The 19,604-nt window shown below is 38.8% G+C and overlaps 1 protein-coding gene across 1 annotated transcript in view; it reads left to right on the top strand.

Moving 5' to 3' along the window:
• Positions 1–19,604, top strand: part of RYR2 (ryanodine receptor 2) — a 756,803-nt gene that overhangs the window by 568,916 nt on the left and 168,283 nt on the right. Inside the window, exons 54-60 of the mRNA XM_047824653.1 lie at positions 953–1,031; positions 2,570–2,659; positions 3,915–4,052; positions 10,746–10,823; positions 12,059–12,134; positions 16,359–16,482; positions 16,966–17,081. Of these exons, the coding sequence (XP_047680609.1) occupies positions 953–1,031; positions 2,570–2,659; positions 3,915–4,052; positions 10,746–10,823; positions 12,059–12,134; positions 16,359–16,482; positions 16,966–17,081 (701 nt within the window). The remainder of the gene's footprint in view (positions 1–952; positions 1,032–2,569; positions 2,660–3,914; positions 4,053–10,745; positions 10,824–12,058; positions 12,135–16,358; positions 16,483–16,965; positions 17,082–19,604) is intronic.

The raw sequence follows: 19,604 nt of genomic DNA, 5'->3' as shown, positions 1-19,604 counted from the left end.
GATATCAATCATTGCTACATCTTTGTGATCTTTATATATTGTTTCTTAAGTATTTCTGGGTCATATAGTTCAATTCCTGACTGATAACATTGTTGCACAAGAACAGTAAACCATCTCACTATGCTAGGTTTTATTTAGAAGTCAGTTATCAATGGTAGTTGTGTTAATAAGTTATATGCATGAGTGAATGGAATTATATATATTTGATTTTCCGTTCATTGATCTATTTGATATTCCCAAGTCTCATAGTTGGACTTGGTCATCAGTTGCATGCACTTATCATCTGTTGAAGAGATCAAATATTAATTAAATATGAAAGGAATCGAGAATAAATTTTATCAAGATCACAGAGCATGAGTAGCTACTTTTCGCTATAGTCCATATTAATAGTAGAATGTTATATGTAGACCATAAAATTTAAAATCATTAACACATCTCTAGTTGTATGACATTAATTTAAAACTTTAGTACATTGAAAAAGTGTCACCGGTCAGATTTCAGGAGATCTTTTACCTACTTATAGTTGTTGCAGAAGAGACTTAAGTCAAAAAGGGAGAATAACTTAAAAGAATGAATATGGAAGGGAAGTATGTCTTTAAGCTCATTAAATCTAACCATATCTTGATTCAGGTTTAAAAAAATTTTTTTTGTATGATTGATTATCCTCGTCTTGCAATATATTTTAATTATATTATATATAATTTTTAATATATACAACTTCTATGAAGACATAATAAGTTATGAATTAATACAAGATGAGCAGATAAGAACATTACCGGCTTGATTTATATATTATTCCTGCACTAGGGAAAAGCAATACTATGTTAAAATGATTTTTTAACAGTTATGCATCAAGTGGGATTTAAGCAATCATAAGCTGTGAGTAAATTACTGGTATGATTTCCTATAAATCCTGTAAAAATCAAGCTTTTTTTCTTTATTTTTCTCATAGCATTACAATTCCTGAGAAGTTGGAATACTTCATTAACAAATATGCTGAACATTCTCATGACAAATGGTCAATGGACAAGGTAAAAGCCAGAGTATCACATTCTCATTCAGTACTGAATGTACCCAATGAGTGGCCACCACCCAAATATTTCTGACCATGACTATTTTCTACCTTAAAGTGAGAGCTGTATCTAGATTAAGAAAGAATATTTAATTATGATTTGCTAATACATTATTTGGTTCTGCCATTAATACGTGTAATCCAATATGAATGAGAATATTTGTTTATCAAAAGCACAGTTTTAGGAATAAAAATTCTATTAGTGAAATAATAAATACAGTTTCTAAACACATATTGTTTGTGAGATAATCATCATCAGGGTCTTTAGGAAGAAAAGGTGACTGTAGGTCAGAAATCTTTTAAAGAAACTTTTGCTTCAAGAGTAATTTTATATTAGAGAAATCTTGAAATTATTAATCGGAAATAGTGATTGTTTATACCTTCCAGTCTTCTGTAATAGGTCTTACTGCTAAGTAGATCTGCAGGTGGCTAAAAATAAACTGCATGGCAAGTTGACATATTTTATTTGGATTCTCAGAAAAATGCAAGCTGATGAGTTAAGTGACACATGTCCTACGTATCATGAAATTCTCTAAAAGGAACCTTATGGCTGTGTAGTCACATTATGTTGAGCCTGGTTAAACTTGAGAGATGTGAAATAGATTTGTCAGAGAAATTGAGCTGAGATGATGCAGGAATCTAAAATAAGCATGTACTGTTGGCGAAGTGAAAATCAAACATCAAAGGTTCCAAGGTGTTTGTGTTTATGGAGCAGCTCTGTATCATCCTGTTAGACTTTATATTAAATTTCAGTTCTTGCCTTCGCCAATCAGTCCCTTTCTCCTAAGAAACCCTCTTTTTGTTTTGATGAATGTGTGGTTCTTTGTTCACTAATTTATTTACTAGGTGAGTCAGTCCGAGATAAGTGTCTGTTTTATGTAAAGACTCTATTAGGTACCGAGCTGGTGGTGATGGAGAGGAAATTTACAAGAAGGCTGTCCTGAGCTATTGCAGTCTAGTTACTCAGATTCCATGGGCAGATATGAAATGAGATAGGGAAACGGTGACACATACAGAACTGCAAGGGCAAAATCATGTGGAACGAACCTGTTGAGAGTTAATTGAATACTGGAGTGGACCAAACAGTTAGCATTATTCAGAGAAGCTTCCCAATAAAAACAGCACACTCCAGTTTTCCTGCTTGAACGAGCATTTCGCATACACATCTCAGATGGAGGGTCCCGAGATGTCGCAGAATCAACATCATGGGGGCCGCGCACCCCGTAGTTTGCTCAGCGGGGGAGTGCTTACTGACATAACTATAGACCTGGATCTGTTCAGGGTGTGTTTAATCTTTGGATAGAAAGATTTGTTCTCGGTAATTATTCAAAATAATATTGGTTAGGATGGAAATCTTTATATTGACTTATGCTGGGTGGAATTCAAACCTTAGCCCATATCTTGATTTATTTTTATTTTACTAGTACACACTTCAACACATACATACCTACATTCTCAAAAATTAATGCATGTAAAATAATTTTGATTTTTTTTAAGTTGGCAAATGGATGGATTTATGGAGAAATATATTCAGACTCGTCTAAAGTTCAGCCGTTAATGAAGCCATATAAACTATTATCTGAAAAGGTGAGGTTTCTTTCTTTTTTGTTATACAGTTTCAATTTATTTTGAATTTTTTTCTTTATTATGTAATTTCTTATTAAGATGTTTTCTTTACATATGCTTTTTAATTTTTTTTTTCAACGTTTATTTATTTTTTGGGGGACAGAGACAGAGCATGAACGGGGGAGGGGCAGAGAGAGAGGGAGACACAGAATCGGAAACAGGCTCCAGGCTCTGAGCCATCAGCCCAGAGCCTGACGAGGGGCTCGAACTCACGGACCGCGAGATCGTGACCTGGCTGAAGTCGGACGCTTAACCGGCTGCGCCACCCAGGCGCCCCTACATATGCTTTTTAAAAAACCTTTATTTAAAGGTTGCCATTTTTAATTTTAATCTTTTGTCTTTTTTTCTCTATTCCTATTTCTATCAGCATTTAATAGGTTCTTCTCTACTTAATATTCTTCTGTTCCTTTTTGATATTTTTTCCTCCCCAATATTTTTAAGGTCTTTAGAAAATATTCTTACGTGCTAAGGAGTTTCTTGATGAGGGATAAAGAAGTAATATTTACAATGATTATTACTTATAATTTTTCATGTATTTTACTTCTTTGTGGGGGGAATCAATATCTTGACAAATGAAGTGAAAAGGACTTTTTTAGCTTGGTGCTTACGGAGGAAGAGTTTTTCTCATCTGTGTTTTCAGATGGTAGAAAAGCCTGCGCTCATGGTTCGTATAATCTGGCACTGTCTCTCCTTTTTTAGTTTCTATCTAAAGTATCAGAAGCTGGGAAACTGAAGAAAACTAACCTCCAATGAAATAATAAGCTGAAATCCCTCTTTGTAGCATTAGCCAACTTAGATCTTAGCTCACCCTGTACTTCTCAGAATTTCTACTTTCCTTTTTCATTTCTAAATAAATAATGCCAGTCTTCTTTTTTTTATTTTTATTTTTTTTTATTTTTTTTTTTCAATGTTTATTTATTTTTGGGATAGAGTGAGACAGAGCATGAACGGGGGAGGGGCAGAGAGAGAGGGAGACACAGAATCAGAAACAGGCTCCAGGCTCTGAGCCATCAGCCCAGAGCCTGACGCGGGGCTCGAACTCACAGAGCGTGAGATCGTGACCTGGCTGAAGTCGGACGCTTAACCGACTGCGCCACCCAGGCGCCCCAGTCTTCTTTTTTTTAAAGTGAAGTGAAGGTAGTCTATTTCAGATTTTTTATTTGGATTCCATGCACCTCCCCTTTTTTTTTTTTTTTCTCTTCCTTTTTGTCTCTAGGAAAAAGAAATTTATCGCTGGCCAATCAAAGAATCTTTAAAAACCATGCTGGCGTGGGGTTGGAGGGTTGAGAGAACACGGGAGGGAGACAGCATGGCCCTCTACAACCGTTCTCGTCGTATTTCTCAGACAAGCCAGGTAAGAACACATCGGTGAATGCACAGCTTATGTTGTTTCACAATCATTTGAATCTTTTATTTAATTAGTGGGTTTTCCAAAACAAATAATTGGAAAATTACGAAGACTAACAGAATGTTTAGAAGAGGAAAAACCATATTTCTTTTTAAGTGAATTAAGTCTTGGTTAAAACTGGAGTTTAGGGGCACCTGGGTGGCTCGGTCGGTTAAGCATCTGACTTCGGCTCAGGTCATGATCTCACAGTCCGTGAGTTTGAGCCCCACATCGGGCTCTGTGCTGACAGCTCAGAGCCTGGAGCCTGTTTCCGATTCTGTGTCTCCCTCTCTCTCTGCCCCTCCCCTGATCATGCTCTGTCTCTCTCTGTCTCAAAAATAAATAATAAAAAATGTTAAAAAAAAAGATTAAAAAAAAACAACTGGAGTTTATCAGGTGATGCTTCTCCTGGTTAGTCTCTAAAGGAGTGCCCAGTGGTGAGGTCTTGACGTTTTACTGATGAAGCCTTATGTACAGTGAGATTGTCTGCAGAGTTTTCTTCTCCTTTCGAGAAAGAACCAAAGGTTGGTTTCTTAGGGAACAGTGGGATCGTCAGACAGTGATCCCGATCTAGAACCCACACGAATGGTCCACACAGTGAGCTTGACCACCTGTCCGCTTTTCAAAGGCAATATATGCAACCATACAGGCAGAGCAAGAATTCAGAGAGGGGCACCTGCGTGGCTCAGTCGGTTAAGCATCCTACTTCAGCTCTGGTCATGATCTCATGGTTCATGAGTTCAAGACCCGCATCAGGCTCCGTGCTGACCGTGCAGAACCTGCTATGGATTCTCTATCTCCCTCTCTCTCTGCACCTCCCCTGCTCACACCCTCTCTCTCTCTCAAAAATAAATAAATAGACATAAAAAAAAAAAAAAGAATTCAGAGAGCACCTTGCTAGTGAGTCACATCAAGGAAATCCAGTGAACTTAGCAAGGTGCTGGCTGTGGGGCATCAGTGCTCAAGATGCTGCACAGCCTCAGCCTGAAGAACCTGGAGTTCAAGGTGGGGAGCAAATGCTAACAATTACCTGTGGCCCTTTCATCTCTCCTGGGAGCCAAACCTGTCATTTCCCTTTTCCAGACTGCTAGGGCTACTGTGTTCGGTTTGCACAAAATATCATGGGTATTATTGCCTTTTTTTTTTTAAAGAAAATAAGGGCATTCATAGCATGCGTTTCCCATGTTTCATATTTGAGATAGATTGAGTTCTGATTTGGGCATGTTGTGCATTAAATTCTCTTAAGTAAGTATCATGTGGGTGGAAGCCGTAAAAGCATACCTTACCTTTTTATCATGTACGCACACATTTCTGACTAGGTTACATTTTGTTTTAATCTGTTTCAGCACATACTGAGCACAAACCCTCCGGTAGATGATAGGAACATGAAGATGATAAGGGCCAAAGACTCACAATGTGGTGTCAGAGACAGGCAGGTTAGACCTACTTCAACGTAGTACAGGCAGTTTTCGACTCGTGGTGTGTACCAGGTGGTGCAGAGTGCAGAGGGTGGAATTATTCTTTTTTCCCCTCTAAATTGGACAGGAAATCCAAAAAAATTACTATCTAATGGGGGTGATTTAAGCTGTGCCCAGAACAAGAAGGTAGATTCTCCCACTGCCCATAGCAGCAAGATTGTGTCCCCTGACTTAAAATTGTATGTGTTGTATTTATTCCCTGTCTTCCTTACTCCTTGCTTATCTCGTAATATTGTTCTCTGGGGACTTTAAGCTCTCGATAGATTCTATCAACTGAGACTCATAGAACCATGTCTTAGGTCTTACTGGTTTTAGAGGGATGTCGTACATGTGTGACATATGATGTGCGTTGTTATGTCTCCTATGTGATTTCAGTATGCCAGAGGCACAGTGCATAGATGAAGGACGAAATATCTGGAGGTAGACTGAGACTTTTTATTTTTATTTATTTTTATTTTATTTATTTATTTTTTTTTTATGAAATTTATTGACAAATTGGTTTCCATACAACACCCAGTGCTCATCCCAAAAGGTGCCCTCCTCAATACCCATCACCCACCCTCTCCTCCCTCCCACCCCCCATCAACCCTCAGTCTGTTCTCAGTTTTTAACAGTGACTGAGACTTTTTAGAAATGTACCATCAGGCATGTTACTTGGTCTGTTTGAATAAATGTTAACACCCCCATTTTTTTTTCTTTTTAGTAAATGATAACTCTTATTGTTACTGCTATTATTTAAATATTTTTAATGCCAGAGAGGATTTCATGGTAGATAAGAGTGTTTTTGCGTTTGTAGTGCTTTGACCTATTAGTAGTAAAGAAAGAATATTTCTCTCAGTATCAGAAATGGAGAGCAAATTCCAGTCGATGCCACCAATATATTTATAATCTTATCATTATTTTATTCAAAGATTCTTTAAGCAGAAAGCAACATTACTTGAAATGTTAAAATATATTATTCCTTAATCACTAATCTTGTAGTTCTATCATCTTTTTCAGGTATCATCTTGCCAAGCTTTTTAATGTCTTTTCTTTTCTCTCCATTGCTGGTTTCCCATAAAGCTTATAAAGATATTTTCTATTATGCAATAGATAGGCTCTTCTGGATAAATTAAGGAACGCTTTTTATAGCATCAGTTTATAGTAAGGAATATAAATGGGTGAATTGAGAGAGGTCACTTGTCGATGTGATTTTGGAGCTGAATTGTCTCAGCTTCCTTTCACATGGGGCTCAGCTCTCCCTCTGCAAGGCAGAAGCAGCCTGGATTTAACTGAGCGAGGTCTGGCATAGCTCACCTACGTTGAAATCCTGGCCTTACCACCAGGTAGCTGTGTGAGCTCGGCAAACTGGTTAACTTCTCTGTGTTACGGTTTTCTCATCTTTAAAATGAAGCAAATGAAGCATCTATTTTAAAAGATTATTCTGAGGGCTCATGAGTCACTTAAAAGAGTAACTGGCCTATATTTCAATAAATATTATACTTAATTATTACCATTATTATTTTATGTGGATCAATAACAATTTTAATGTTTTTTGTTTGCTTTGAACACCACAGGAAGACATGAGTCCTGATTTTAGGAAATTTACTGCTCCATTAGGGTTTTGTAATTTGCATATGCAAGATACCGTAAGGGATTGGGCGTGGCCAATAACAACTTAATAGGATATAGAATATATAGAAGTGCAGATAGGAAAAAGTGAGGAGATACTGATTAGAGAGGGGGCCTAAGTAGGCCTCTTGGCAAAGACAGCATGGAAGGAGGGCGTTTCTGACAATTTCAGGCACATTCCACAAGTTCTTAACAATTACTTACTTGTCCCCAAATTGCAAGTTCCTATTTTTCTGTTTTTCAGTATTGCAAATATAGGATATAAACTATTGAAACAAATGAAAAATAATTTTATAACCTGGGATGAAGAGAGAGATGGGAATGAAACTTTTGGGAAGTGTGACCACCTAGAACTAAAATGCAGGCTAGGACAAAACCAAATTCCATTCATTCCTTCAACGGATTCTTTATTGAGCACCTATTGTGTTCCAGTCATTATTCTTAGCTTTTCAGGCAGATCAGTGGACAAAATAGACAAAGCTTTGTGCTCTCATGGAGATTACATTCTTGTAGGGAAAGTAAGCAGCAGATATGAGGAAATTATGTACTACGTAAAAATATGATTCATACTACAGAAACAAGAAAACAGCATGGAAAGGCAGACTGGGAGTGCAGAGGGAAGGGGTTGGATAACATTTGTGGATGAGTTGCAGTTTTATACACGGTTGTCAGAGTGGATTTCACTGAGAAGACGAATAGAGATTTGAAAAAGGTGAGGGAATTACACAGAGTTGGGGGAAGAATGTCCCCAGGAGTGCAGCAGCAGTAAGTTGGGAGTGACGCCTGATACATATCAGGGAGATGAAGGAAGTGTGTGTATATATTGGTGCTGAGTGAGTTGGAGCTGGGTAGCCAGGAGAAAGGTGGGGGTGTCTCAGAAATCAAATCACATGGAATGTTGGGAAAAATTTTGAGAAATTAGTGAAGTTCTTTGGACTCTGACAGAATTACTTTCAAAACTTGATGCTGCCATTTTCTATGACTTTTGAAATAATTCTTTTGAAATTTTCTTCTCCTTTTGAAATGGTGAAAAGTGACCTCTACCTTTTAGAGTTGTTCTAAAGAACAAAAGACATAATCTGCCTGCCTTGCGCATAACCATGCACGTGGTGGCCGTTACTGTTGCTAAAACCACTGGAGTTAATTACATTAATGTTCAAGCCCCTCGTTCAGAAATGGCGCATGTTTTGGGCAACTTGAAATTATAGCAGCCTTGGCCGCTCTTTTGATTTCTCTGTATATGAAGGAGAGAAATAGGTAATGAAAAATATAAATAGAATCTGTCCCTGACCAAACAGGCATCAACTTCACATTCTTTAACCCAGCCTCAGTAACTTAATCTAAAGCTAAAAGGATAAATAGTTAGACATAGTCCAAGAGGGTATGAAATACTGAGAATTTTATTTTAGGAACAAATAAAGTTATTGATACCAACTCCATTTTATTCATTTAATCAATTTCCAGAGAGTCTAATATTGTTTGTTTATCAGTTTTAAGACATAGGTTTGCCATCATGTCTGTGAGATTAGGAATCACTTTATCATTGTAGTGTTGGCGAAGTCTGGCTTGTGCCACAGCCTCTGGGAACATTACCACCAATAAGGCTCAGCCCATGCCCACAGATTTTTCCCATACAGTGGAAGAGTTTAGAGAATAACAAAATAAATATTTTGGAAATTCAGTTCTGACAACAGAGTGGAGAATGAATTAGAGAAGGAGGGTATGGAAGACAGAAAGACAGATTCCTTGGGAGGACACCATAGACATCCCTCAAAACAAGACAAATATTAAATATCTGAATTAGAATGGAGAGAGTGGAGATGGAGGGAAGTGGACGTATCCCAGAGGGATTTTTAAAGTAGAAAAGACAGAGTTCTGTGACTGCCTGATATATGATTGCAGAGGAGGAGGAGTAATCAAAGGTGGTCACCATGGATCCGGGCTGGACTGCCAGGTGGATGTTTATATTAGGAAAGGTAGGGAGCACTGAGATGGCTACTTGCTCAGAGATGGCAAGGAGGGAACAATGAATTTGATTATAGATGTTGTGTTAGGCAGAATTACGGCTTTCAGAGATGATCCCCAGTAGCTGGAATCTGTGGAAATGTGACTTTACTTGGGCTTGGCCAGTGTGATCAAGGCTTAAGACCTTGAGATGGGGGAGATTATACTGAATTATCAGTGAGTCCAGTATAATCTCAAAAATCCTTAAGAGTGGAATAACTGCTCTGGCTTTGGGTAAGTGAAATGTGACTTCCAAAAAATGGCCAAAGAGATGCAGTGTTGCTGGCTTTGAAGATGGAGGAAAGGGGCCATGAGCCAACAAATGTGGGAGATCTTCAGGTAATGGATAGAAGAGTTGCCAAAGAAGGAATCTGAGGAAATGGAGTCAAGAGAAGTTGAGCACAGAGACAGGAGGGTGGTTTCCTGGAGTTCATGAAATGAAGGGCTGGAGAGCAGTGATTCCTGGTGTCAAATCTAGATGGACTGGCTTGATGGCAGCTGGAAAGAAGCCTTGTGTAGCAGCTTGGAAACTGATAACATTTGAGAGGACAGTTATATTAGATTTGTGGGGAAAGAAATACACTGCAACATGTTGAGGCCATAAGAGGTGATAGGGAGAGAGAAGTGGCCAAGGCATCAGATAGCTTGAATTGGAATCCTGCCAGCTCAGATTTTTAGCTCTTATTCTTCCTCATGCAAACAGTAATTAATCAAAGAGGGCAATATTTATCAATGTCTCAATGGGCCAAATGTGAAGATAAAATACAACCAACTCTTCCAAAGTACACCATACAGTAGCCAATTAGAGTCTGTAAGAAACTGAAGAATACAGCGAGCCTTTGACTAAGGTAATGTTTCAGAATCCTGGATACAGGGGCACCTGGGTGATTCAGTTGGTTGAGCTTCCAACTCTTGATTTTGGCTCAGGTCATGATCTCACAGTTTGTGGGATCGAGCCCCATGTTGGGCTCCGTGCTGCCAGCATGGAACCTGCTTGGGATTCTCTCTCTTTCTTCCCATCTCCACTCATGTTTTCTGTCTCTCCAAATGAATAAGTAGGGGTACCTGGATGGTCAGTCGGGTAAGCATTTGACTTCAATTCTGGTCATGATGTTGCTGCTCATGGGTCAGGCTCTATGCTGACAGCTCAGAACCTGGAGCCTGCTTTGGGTTCTTTGTCTCCCTGTCTCTTTCTGCCCCTCCCTGACTCTCACTCTGTCTCTCAAAAATAAATAAACATTACAACAAATGAACAAACAAACATAAAGAAAAAAAAAGAGTCTTGGATCCATTGCACAATATGTTGAATTCTGACCATTAGTTTTTGGGAGGGGCAGTTCCTGAAATGTTGGGATGTATTATTCAGTCATAAACTGAAATTATCAGATACCCAAATACAATTTAATTTATATGCTCGTGAAGTATGTACGTACAGATACTTGCCAGTTTCATCTGAGGAAACATTATGTTTGGAAGTTTACTTGTCCTGTATTTCTAAAATTTGTCTTAAGTCTCTCTCCCCTGGGTTTTTTAATTAAACTCTATCATTTTCACATAAATTATTTAGGTTTCTGTTGATGCTGCGCATGGTTATAGCCCCCGAGCCATTGATATGAGCAATGTCACACTGTCCAGAGACCTGCACGTAAGTATTACTTTTTTAAAGTATTCTGAAAATTCCATTTTTAAAAAGCATATTGTAACACTTTCCTGCATACATTTCTCTTCATGAATTGCTTGAATATGTTGATCATGTAAAGGGTCCATGGAATTTATAGATTATGGACCCTAGCTTTTTAATGCTCTGAAAGTTGATACAACTTTTTCTAGGATGCGTCTTCCAGATAACATATTTTCCTTAGAGATAATGTGCATTAAAAAAATCCTACTATAATTGAATAGCTATGAGTGAGAAGAGAATAAATCAGGAATTAGAAATGCTCTGCTCAAGGGTAACTTCAGTTACCCAGTAAAGAATATGAAATTTAAGTCATTTATCCAGGGAAACGGGTAGGATTTTGCCTGCTGCATCCATAGTTGTATCTGTTCACCTTTGTGCCTAAGGAATGTACTTTGAAATGGCTGATTGGAGCAAACGAAAATTTGTTGCCTTGGAACAGAAATTGATAGGTCAGTATCCTGATCAAACAGCGATATTGACATTATTAGTATTATTCCACGAGAAATAAATTTATAAAGACAAACCCTATGTAGTAGGTCATGTCAGTTATGTTAAATTGTTTGACTTGCCCGTTGTCTTTGCTCCCGTATGGATGCCTTAAGAATGAGATAGTAATCTTGAAACTCAAAAGGGAAAAGAGAATCTTAGAGGCAATCTTACCAAAAAGCTAATGGCCACAAAAAGGTTAATGTGGCTTGTCCAAGTCTCTCCCTGAGTGTGGGGTAGGCATTGAATCTAGACTTTCCATCTAAGCTTCTTTGCATTCATTGTTTAATAAGATTTAGATTGCCTTTTAAAGCTTTGGAAATTGCAATAAGAACCTGCAAATAAATAGATTTTTTTTTTGTTAAAGTCCATAGCTAATTTGAAGTTTCATTATTGAATTAATAAAACCTTTGTCTTTAGACATTACAAATAACTAGACAAAAACCATTACAAATAACAATAATCATTCCCATCAAATCATCTCTGCTGTTTACTACCGCACAATTTCACAGATTGTTTCTGGGTTTCACATGTTGAATCTGGGTTTCAGATTCCAAGTAAGATCATTGTGTTTGATAATCTTGAGATAGTTTAGCCTGGACACACTATGATTTATTAATTTAAAGCATGTTTTGATATTACCTATTGGCAAGTGAGGTCTTTTTCTACCCATTAAATTATAACTTATTTTCTAAATGTTTCATTCACTTAAGGCTATGGCAGAAATGATGGCTGAAAACTACCATAATATATGGGCAAAGAAAAAGAAAATGGAGCTGGAGTCCAAAGGTAATGTTTTGCAAAAATCCTGATTAAAAAACAGAGTGCAACTCTGTGAATATATGGTATGGATAAAACCATCTTTTTAAAATAAGAGCTTATTACACCTTTATTTTCTTAGAATGGTTCAGATACGCCTATAACAGTTGCAGGGTGGGAATTTTATAATTTCCTGCCTGTGACTGTACATTTCTTCATGTCTGGGAATTCTACGACTCTCTTCCCCATTTTAGCATGTAGATATCAATATGCCTCATCCAAACATTCGAGGTGTTCTGTGAATTCCTTACACTTCTCCCCCTGACTTCTAACCCTAACTTAAATATTTCTCTCATGTCATCCCTTCCCCATTTCCATCTCAACCCCTCTGCTTTGTCCAGTCTAGTTATGTTCTTATCTCTTACATGCTTTTGCTTGGTCTTTGCTGCTGGTATTCTTAAATACTAAAATGACATAATATTCTCGTAGTTGTTTCTCAGATGTTCTCTTAACTTACTTGCATGTTTTCTGCAGTTTGATGCATCCTACATGGATGGGTGATCTCTTTCATTGTTATTTATTCACTCCTAGTCTATAAACATACTGGTGTGTGTGTGTGTGTGTGTGTGTGTGTGTGTGTGTGTGTGTTCACGCATGTGCTCTCTCTACAATTACTTCCTAGAGGGACTTCTTTCCCCCGGTGAAGCAATAATTGTCTCCAGGTCAGGGCCCCAACTTCTGTTACTCTTATAATTCTTACTGTATAGTTCTAGGCATCAGGAAACTCTCTGTTTCTTATTTATTGGCCTAGGTAAAAATATATGGGAGATAGTTTTGAAGGGTGGGGATATTTCATGGTGGAAAGTACAGCTGGGGTCTTGAAGGATGGTAGCAACACCACACACTCGTGATCAGACTAGTCTTTGTCTTAAGTCGTGATCAGACTAGTCGTGATCAGACTAGTACAAGTGAGAATCCATCGCAGAAATGAACAGAGAGGATCCCTTACACCAAAATTGCCTGTTCCAAAGTTTGACTCAGGGCTAGGCCTGTTTTTCTAGAACCATTTTATAAATGTTTGTTAAATGAATGAGCACTTGTCTGGCTGACAGATAGTTGAGCAGATGGCTGGCTGGCTAGCTGAGCCATAGAGGCATTGAGTTTTGCTTAGTGAAGTTCTTGAAGGGGCATCGTCCACATGAATAGTAAACAAAATGCCTATTTCCTGCGTAAGCAGATAGCATGAAAAACGTCAACTCTCAGGGTGCCTGGGTGGCTCGGTCAGTTAAGTGTCTGAGTAGGCTCAGGTCGTGACCTCACGGTTCACGAGTTTGAGCCCCGCGAGGGGCTCTGCGCTGACAGCTTTGAGCCGGGAGCCTGCTTCGGATTCTGTCTCCCTCTCTCTCTGCCCCTCCCCTGCTCACGCGCTGTCTTTCTCAAAAATAAATAGACATTTAAAAAGTCTAGTCTCTCTTTTTCCAAGTATGTTTTAGTCACTGTGGCTTGGCCATTCAGTGTCCTACGGTCAGTGTTTTCTTTGAAGTAGGCCACCTGTTAATGAGACGTCCCAACCCCTGCATCCCGTGTGTATGGGTCCAGATTCATACTTTGTAGTTGGGAGACCGGCATGGTCGCAGCAGGCTAGATGGTGAGGTGGTGGTATTAGTCCTCAAAACCTTAATCCTTCTTCTTCCTCCACGCGTGCTTCCCCTTTTGAAAGAAAAAGGGAGTGGCTTAGGGTCAGAACAGCAGTCCAGTAGGAAAGGTGTTAGAATATGCAGCCCTGGCTTCTTTGGGTTTTGAAACGAGCAAAAAGCAAGAAATGAGTCTTAGAAAGAAGACGGGCCAGAGGCTGTGGACAGTTTTTGGAAGGAAACTACTTGTGTCTTTTCACAAACTTGTTCTCTCACCCAGGGACTTTGACACCAACTTGTGTGCTGACAACTCTGCTTCACTTCTGAGTTCTGGGCTGGCGTGTGGGAGGTACCAGTAACCTCCCTCGCTTGGTGCCCGTGGTGTGTGTGTGTGTGCGTGTGTGTGTGGGCGGGGGGGGGGGGGGGGGAGGGCAGAAAGGAGAGAGGGAGGGAGGGAGAAACACCAGGAGTGAAGTATAGGAAGTAAGGAACAAGGAAACAACTATAAACAGAAAGTCATTTAGAGTCACACACCTAAAAGCTGCATACCTCAGTTTCTACCCCGTCCTGGGCTCGTTACTTTCTCTCCCTCCCATAATAACCTATTGGTGTCTGCCCCCCAAATCATTGTGGTTGCCAAATTAGTATATTTACTAGGAATAAAGGACTAAACGCAAAAACAGCAGATGATAGCAGGATGACAAATTAGACGTTTGATCTACACATTTTTTTCATAAAACATCTCCACAGATCTCTGCTGATGGCAGAAGTCAAATTTGATCCTTGTGTGCTTAATATCGTATTCTGTATCCTTCTTGCTTTTCACAAAATACCGGTTTCTGTTGTCTTCTGATTATTCTGTATTATACTTGATACTATGAGTACTAAAGTATAAAATGACTGATGGCTCCTTAAAATGCTTAGCATTTGTTGGCTTTGTAGCTGTGGTCTGTCCCTTTGCATTTATGATCGTATAGTGTCACCTAATGGTCAGAAAGCTCAGTGCGTGATCACATTTTTGTAGATGGCGCTCTCAGTCCAGGCAAACTCCAGGCAGACATGGCATTTTCTCCTTTGCCTTTTTGTTTGCTTTTTTTGTGTGTAGGGCAAATTCAGTAGGATTGTTTTAGTAGCTCCCGGCCACATCATATTGGACACTGATATTATAGGCTCTGTGTTGCACCAACGTTCAAACCAAATATTAATTTTTAAGTATTTTTTTTCTGGAATTTCCATAGTAGTTGCGTTTCAGGGAATTTCAGGATTCCGTTCCAAAAATATTCCCATACGTGTCTTATAAGGTTGAAATCTGGGGTACACCATGCTAGTCACACTGATGCTGATCGTGAGATCTCTACATCTGGAATTACCAGGGCATTTCCTGAAACTTTTATAACTTTTACAAAAATTTTTACAAAATCTCTACTTTTATTAATACTTTATTATTAGTTTTTTTTTTTTTTTTAATTTTTTTTTTTTCAACGTTTATTTATTTTTGGGACAGAGAGAGAGACAGAGCATGAACGGGGGAGGGGCAGAGAGAGAGGGAGACACAGAATCGGAAACAGGCTCCAGGCTCTGAGCCATCAGCCCAGAGCCCGACGCGGGGCTCGAACTCACGGACCGCAAGATCGTGGCCTGGCTGAAGTCGGACGCCCAACCGACTGCGCCACCCAGGCGCCCCTTATTATTAGTTTTTTAAAGTTTAAATATTTTCTAGAATTTTTAAATCTAGAAGGTTACTCTTTGATATTTTTCACCAAAATAGGTTAACCGGAAACCTAGGTGCCTGCCACAATTTTTAGTCAGTCACTTACGTATGTTACTCTTATGAGATGTTTAAGAGAGAGCAGCTTTGAACTTAGCAACCCAAGTATGGGTTTTGCGTAGAATATATGGCTATAAAGTACTGTTTGATCTGGGAGGCTTACTAAAAATTCCATATTTAAGACACTTTTTTTCTCCTCTCTCTGTGAAGTGGAAAGTGAAGCTTAGCCCTTACAATTGCCTTATAATTTCACTAGCTCGAGCTGTGCAAGTTTTAGTGTGTATTTACATGCTCCACATCCAGAGTTCATTTGAATGGAGAGGGTAATACGGCTTCTTCTCCCTTCTTCTGTGATTGCAGGTGTTATCGGCCCTGGATGTCACAAATGTCTACGTGTCCCTGTGTTTTTTTGTTTGTTTTTAATGTGTGTGTGTGTGTGTGTTTTTAATATGAGAGGGATAGAATGCATGAGCAGGGAAGGGGCAGAGAGAGAATCCCCAGCAGGCTCCATGCCTAGTGTGGAGCCTGACGTGGGGCTCAGTCCCACGACCCTGGGATCATGACCTGAGCTGAAACTAGAGTTGGATGCTCAACCAACTGAAGCACCCAGGTGCCCCATTAATTGCCTCTTAGAAGACATATGTACAGTGTTTCTTTGAACAGGTTTGCTAAATTAATTGGAACATAAAAGGTGCTGGAGAGTCAAGAGCCATATATGATTTATGTATACTCCATGTATAACTAGAAGATACCAGAAGTTCTGTAGTGTGGTCCTATTATGCACGTCACTCTGTCATATTTCAGATTATTTGCTAATCGCGATGCTGTGTTCTTGTCTTGACATGCTCTTAGGAGGTGGAAACCATCCCCTGCTGGTACCCTATGATACACTGACAGCCAAAGAGAAAGCCAAGGATAGGGAAAAAGCACAGGACATCCTCAAGTTCTTACAGATCAATGGATATGCTGTATCCAGGTAAAAGCACACGTACCAGTATATACCCTTGTTATAAAGACTGACCGTTTAAATATCCCCATCATATTTAATGTTGCAAATGATTCAGGACCCATTTAAATCTTAGTGCTACTATTTAGTATGTTCAAAATAAACACATCAGAAACATAAATGCCCTTGACTGTTTACCACCTACCTGATTCCTTTCACTACTTAGGTTAAATCCCATCCATCATTTAGGCAAAAATTGGGGGCAGAAATGACCCACCGTTTCTCTAAAGTGACTCTTTTTTTTTTTTTTGCATAGTAATAGAGTTACTCACTACAGTTTTATATCATATGCCAAGTATTCCTTACAAATTAAATCTCACTTTTGCCTGTAGCTACAAGAATATTAGGTAATGTTCCATATTTGTATATATCATTTATACTTTTTAAGCAAAATTTTACCTTCCAGTAGTCTCTGTAGAAACTGATTTCCATGTTTCATTTTTGCTGCTCTAGGGGATTCAAGGACCTGGAATTGGACACACCTTCCATTGAGAAACGATTTGCCTATAGTTTCCTTCAGCAACTCATTCGCTATGTGGATGAAGCCCATCAGTATATCCTGGAGTTTGGTAGGTACCTACATCAGGGTGTAGAACAGCACAGTCTCCTGGACTGTTTATGGTCTGTTCCCTGGTGGTATAAACACTTTCTATCCAACCTAGTACTAAACAGAATCTAGCAGTCAGTAGGCAAACACATTTTTAGGGATGGCATAATTTACAGAACTTAAAAAAAACCGAACACACCATTCTTTTCTCCTTACAATGTTTATTGGCATTGATTTTTTATTTTGAAAGACACGTTGGATGGATATCTCAATCTAAGGTACAGTTAAATCTTCCCTTTTGAAATTAATTGCCCTGCTCTTGAAAAAACGGAAACTCTGTGCATCCCCAAACTTTCCAGGCAATGTGAAGCCCTCAAGTTTATCCTGTGTAGGGATACACATTTATAGTAGAATATCTGCAATGCAGAACACTTTACTTAGGGTCCTGTTAGAGTAAAATGAAAGACCTCCTCCCCCCACGTGGCCCACCAAGTATGAAAAGAATTCCTTGTTTTAACTCTTAGATTCAGATTTTCAAGACAGCCTCCTCTCACTTCTGTTATTTCATGATTGTCCTGAGTACCATTGACTTGAAATTCAAGTTGTTAGTTACCCAGCTTCATGTCGGGTCGTCTTCCAGCCACCAGTTGGCATTAAGATAGAAGGAAGAATCTGGCCCCTTTGGAAGAACAGAGTGTTCTGGTGGTTATCTTTTCAATTTCTTTTTCATGCTTTTTTTTTTCTGTTTTTATTTTTGTTTTTTAATCCTCATCTTTCTCCTTTTCAATACTTTCCCCCAGCCCGTCATCCTCGCCTTAGCAATAAACACATCCTCAACAAACCCATCCTGACGAAGGAGTCTTCTTTACTACTGTTTTCTTAGAATTTAGGACTTAGTTTTTGGCACAGTGTCAGATTAAAGTTCATAGAAATTTGAGCTCTGGAATTTACTTGTTCCTGGTCTCCCGTTTCCCAAATGCGATTAAAGATTTTCCAGTTGAGTGTCCTTCTCTTAAAGAACTTCCCCTCTCCATCTGTTCTTTATCTGCAGTGTGGATGCTGTGCCTTGGCACTCTTCTTAACTACCTTTTTTCACAAGAGCCAACCGTGCAAACTAATTTACAGTATGTAATCTTTTTGTAGGTCCTGCAATGATTTTTTAAATTTTTTTAATGATTTTTTTAATATGATTTATGAATCATTCTGAAAAGTAGCCACATTAGTCTCAGTTAATGAAATTTGATCCAAAAAACAAAAATGAAGCTATGGTGAATTTTTAAAGCTCTTATGCACGCAAATTAAATATTGAAATTTCTCAGGCACATTTAAGTGTATCCGAGATGAGTGGCAACTCAAGTTTACTCTTCTTTTTGGCAAGAGAGAAGAGAGAAAGCAAAATCAAGGGATTAAGGAAAAAAAACTTTTTTTTTTAAATTTTTTTTTTTTTAACATTTATTTATTTTTGAGACAGAGAGAGACAGAGCATGAACAGGGGAGGGGCAGAGAGAGGGAGACACAGAATCCGAAACAGGCTCCAGACTCTGAGCTGTCAGCACAGAGCCCGACGCGGGGCTCGAACTCACAGACCGTGAGATCATGACCTGAGCCAAAGTCGGATGCTTAACCGACCGAGCCACCCAGGCACCCCAAGGAAAAAAAACTTTTTAAGCTCGACATGGATAACAGAAACAGAAATTCAGAGGGTAAAATGTGTTTTGGTTTTCTCCCCACTGTGTTCAAGTTTCTGAATAAAGAAGTGTTTGTGCAGAGGGAGTGTTAAGAACCTTACTTTAAATTCACCCAGTTAGGGCACTTCTTTATTTCCACAGGATAAAGGGTGTGGGCAGAAAGTGAGGCTAGATCCATAGAAAGCTCAAGAAATTAAGGTGTTGTTTTACCCAAGAAATTAAGGAGCCGAGGTCACAGGCTCCTTTTTCAGACGGCTGTGACAGAGAAAATGCAAGAATTCTGTTAGAGGAGCAGAGTTGGGACCCTTTACATTTATTTTAATTGCCAGTTTTCATTGTCACTGCAAGGAAAACTTCTAGATGTCTTCTTTTGTCTTTAAATTTACTGCCTTTGCAACACATTGGAGGCTAATGGCCGTAGTAAGAATATGCATATGCCTTTTTCTGATTTTTGTATTCCATCTAGACCACAGTTCTCTCCATCAGCATTTTGCGCAGAGGCATTTTTGTTAAAATGTGTAATGTAAATGCATAATGTAAAAAGGGAAGATATTTCCAATCTAATTCCTTGAACTGTTAACGTATTTTGTGATGTGCAGAATTCCGTCTAGACGTAGCTTATATGGGAAAGTCCCCTACGTGGATCCAGCCACTTGGCACAATATTCTTGAGAGTAATATTCTTAATGTAAAAGTGATGCCTGCGAGTGTACAAAAGCCGTGCTTTTCTTTTATTCATTCGCTGGAAAGAGCATTGTTCTGATACTACAAAATATTACCTCAATTTCCTAAAAGTCATCCCAAACTTAATGTTTCAGATTTTACAAAATCTGTCTCAAATTGCTTTTATTTCTATTT

This window comes from Prionailurus viverrinus, chromosome D2, assembly GCF_022837055.1.
Source record: "Prionailurus viverrinus isolate Anna chromosome D2, UM_Priviv_1.0, whole genome shotgun sequence".
NCBI lineage: Eukaryota > Metazoa > Chordata > Mammalia > Carnivora > Felidae > Prionailurus > Prionailurus viverrinus.
Note: the sequence above shows the minus strand (reverse complement) of the source record. Positions and strands in the feature narration are given on the sequence as shown.